Source organism: Indicator indicator, chromosome 14 (assembly GCF_027791375.1).
Source record: "Indicator indicator isolate 239-I01 chromosome 14, UM_Iind_1.1, whole genome shotgun sequence".
Classification (NCBI taxonomy): domain Eukaryota; kingdom Metazoa; phylum Chordata; class Aves; order Piciformes; family Indicatoridae; genus Indicator; species Indicator indicator.
Window position 1 is genome coordinate 15,613,929 of NC_072023.1, and position 3,173 is coordinate 15,617,101.

The 3,173-nt window shown below is 39.9% G+C and overlaps 1 protein-coding gene across 1 annotated transcript; it reads right to left on the reverse strand.

Moving 5' to 3' along the window:
* Window positions 1-715: 715 nt before the first annotated feature.
* Window positions 716-2,116, reverse strand: CHRM2 (cholinergic receptor muscarinic 2). Its single transcript, XM_054386831.1, has one exon. The coding sequence runs from the start codon at window positions 2,114-2,116 to the stop codon at window positions 716-718; it is 1,401 nt and encodes a 466-aa protein (XP_054242806.1).
* Between the last annotated feature and the right edge of the window lie 1,057 nt (window positions 2,117-3,173).

Here is a 3,173-nt window from a genome sequence, read left to right on the forward strand (position 1 = left end):
GATGTTATAAGTACACTTCCAGAGCTGATGCAGTTTTGGAAACGGCAGTGCCATAAACAATATAAAATAACCTCACATGAAGGTTCTTACATGACAGTGACAAAAAACATTAGACAAATATTAGGAACCATCTATCGTGATTCATTTGGATAATGTAAGGACCTTCCTAACTCCTATGCCTCTTCCACACAATTACTATTGAAGTTTTCCATTTTGTTGGTTTGTTTTTGGGTTTTGGTTTGTTTATTTTGTTTTGGTTTGTTTTCCTAGATGACATATTAAACAGACGAGAAAAGAAAAAAAAAAAACAAAACAAAGCAAAATAAAAAACTAAAAACAAACAAACAACAAAGGACAAATATTTTACACACACTGACAAAAAATCATAGACTCTAAAGCCCTTCTGCAGAATAGTCTCAGAACACAAGGAACTGTGCCTCCAGGCCACATATTGGATAAGTCCTCAAATATCTCCATGTCCTCAAGATTTATTTTCAATAATTCAAAAAAATGTTTTTTAAGTCTAGTTCTGAGGGTGGAGCTGGTGCCTCTTATCATTATTTCCACTATCATCCTGGATTGCACATTCCATAGAAGAGCATAAAGTGCTATGGCATTCTTTGTGGGGATTTGTGTGTGTGTGTGTGTTTAATTTTGAACTTCTTCACCCTTTTCATTATTAATTCCATTATGAATATTATTATCCTTATTATTTTTACCTTGTAGCTCCTATATTCTTGTAATGACACATAAGAAGGTGCTTAAAAGTCTTCTTGAAAGTAGCATTGCAGAGCGCATAACAAGCAGGGTTGATGGTGCTGTTGATGTAACAGAGCCAATAACCTATGGTCCATACAGTGCCAGGGATGCAGGATGTGCAGAAGCTGTTGATGAGCACCATCACGTTGTATGGGGTCCAGGTGATGATGAAGGCCAGGAGTATGGCCAAAATAGTCCTTGTCACCTTTCTTTCTCTAGAAGGAGGGGGTTTCTTTTTGGCTGGCTGCTTTGTCATCTTCACAATTTTCCGGGCTACGCTATTCTGCTTCTCCTCCCCGTTGGTGCCTACAATCTCTACAGTAGTGTTGGTGGGGGCACAGCAGTCACCCTTTTGTGACTTGGTGACTATCTTGATGCATGTCAGCTTGGAGTTCTCAACTTTGAGGTGGTCTTGGGAGTCAGAATTTTGTCTGGCATCTTTGGTAGCTTCATCCTCTTTCAAATTGGAAGCGACTACACTGACAGAGGTGGAGTCATTGGAGCTCTCCTTTTCCTCCCCTTGAACACAATTCTCTGTCACAGTCTCTCCGCTGGTTTTCCCATTCTGAATTTTGCTGTGCTCCAACCCATCCCCACTGGCTGGGATGTTGTTATTGTTTGGTTTCACTATTTTACCTTGGACGAGACTGGGGGAAACTGTGTCTTGGTTTTGGGCAGCTTCCTTTTTCCCTTTTTTTATCCGACTTTTACTGGCTCGAGAGATTTGCCAGTAAAGGACAGTCATGATAATAACAGGCAAATAGAAGGCTGCAATGGCAGTGCCAAAAGTGACAGCAGGGTTGGAAAAAAACTGGATGTAGCAGTCTCCGTCTGGGACAGTCCTTCCTCCCACAATGAACTGCCAGAAGAGAATTGCAGGGGCCCACAGAATAAAGGACAGCACCCATGCAGCTGCAATCATTATACCTGCCATCTTTGTGGTCCGCTTTACAGGATAGGTCAGAGGCTTGGTGACACAAAAGTATCTGTCAAAGCTGATAATGAGGAGGTTCATTACAGAGGCGTTGCTGACCACGTAGTCAAGAGCCAGCCAGAGATCACACACCACAGGCCCTAGGGGCCAGTAGCCTATCACAGTGTAGAGAGTGTACAGGTTCATTGAAAAGATGCCGATGATCAAGTCAGCACAGGCCAAGCTGAACAGGAAATAGTTGTTGACAGTCTGTAGGTGCCTGTTGACTTTGATTGACACCATGACCAGGATGTTCCCAATTATGGTGACTAGACTGAGAGACCCTGCTACCAGGACGATGAAGACCACCTCAACAGTTTTATAGGGACTCTCCAAAGCCATGACATTTTCAGCAGAAGAGTTTATGTATGTTGAGTTATTCATTTCTGTTCTGCTAACAAGACACTCAATTGTCACTTAAGCCTGCAGAGGAAAGAAAACAAAACAGATACCATGATGAAATTAGTCCTTTTGCCTTTAGGAAATGACTTCCAGGAAAGACTTTAAAGGTAGAAGATGTGTGCAGAAGGACCAGCTAGCTCTGGTTAATGAAAACACTTTATAATATATAATAGCTTCTTCTGAATAACATACCAATAGGATATCTCTACATATGTGACAGACCTAGACTTTTAAACTCTCAGCTGCCTTTTTCTCTTTGACCTTTTTTTTTTTTAAACTGCGAGACAAATCTGGATAATTACTTCTTTCCTACTAGCAAAATAGTTCACTTGCACATTTCAAATCCTTATTTCCAACTAAAAATCCCAGTCCTGAGGGTAAGCCATTCTTCTAACACGAGGTGAAGATGTGATTTACCAGGAGCCATGATGCTGACTTATGTTTCCATCTTTCCTTCATATTCCATCTGAAGGAAAGATGGAAACAAGTGAGGATTATGGAACAAGTCTCTGTCATGTCTCCCTCTCAGTTTCTTACACTGCGGTTACTTCTTTTGTCAACACTTGCAAATTTTTTCAACACTGCATTAAGCTAAAGCTATTAGCCTGCCAATAAACAAAAAAAAAAGGAGTAGGTCTGTTGAAGGCAATGGAATTAGTAAACTCACTTCAGCTGAGCATCTGGCAATCTACTTAGGTGGGTACAATTTTTATTTTTTTTCCATTTTAGCAAGATTAAAGTGATTTTTTTTCCATTCTTTTGACTATCTGTACCTTAAAAAGGAGTTGTTGTTTGTTTGGGGCCTTTTAACACAGTGAGGTTATCTCTTGATTCTTGGTTGCTCATACTTTTCACATGAAAAAAAAATCACAATATTTTTAATCTGTATCCCATAAAGCTATGACAAAAGGTCTGAAATGGATAGCAGGATAATGATAGAAAAGGAAACAGATACAAACCAGTTCTGTTTGTACACAACATATTTTTGTGCTGTGTATAGCCCACTGGCAGTACTCAATAAATAGTAATTAAACTACCA

Excerpts from the sequence above, each read along its gene's own strand:
- CHRM2 (XM_054386831.1), bottom strand. The coding sequence starts at position 2,116 with ATGAATAACTCAACATACATAAACTCTTCTGCTGAAAATGTCATGGCT.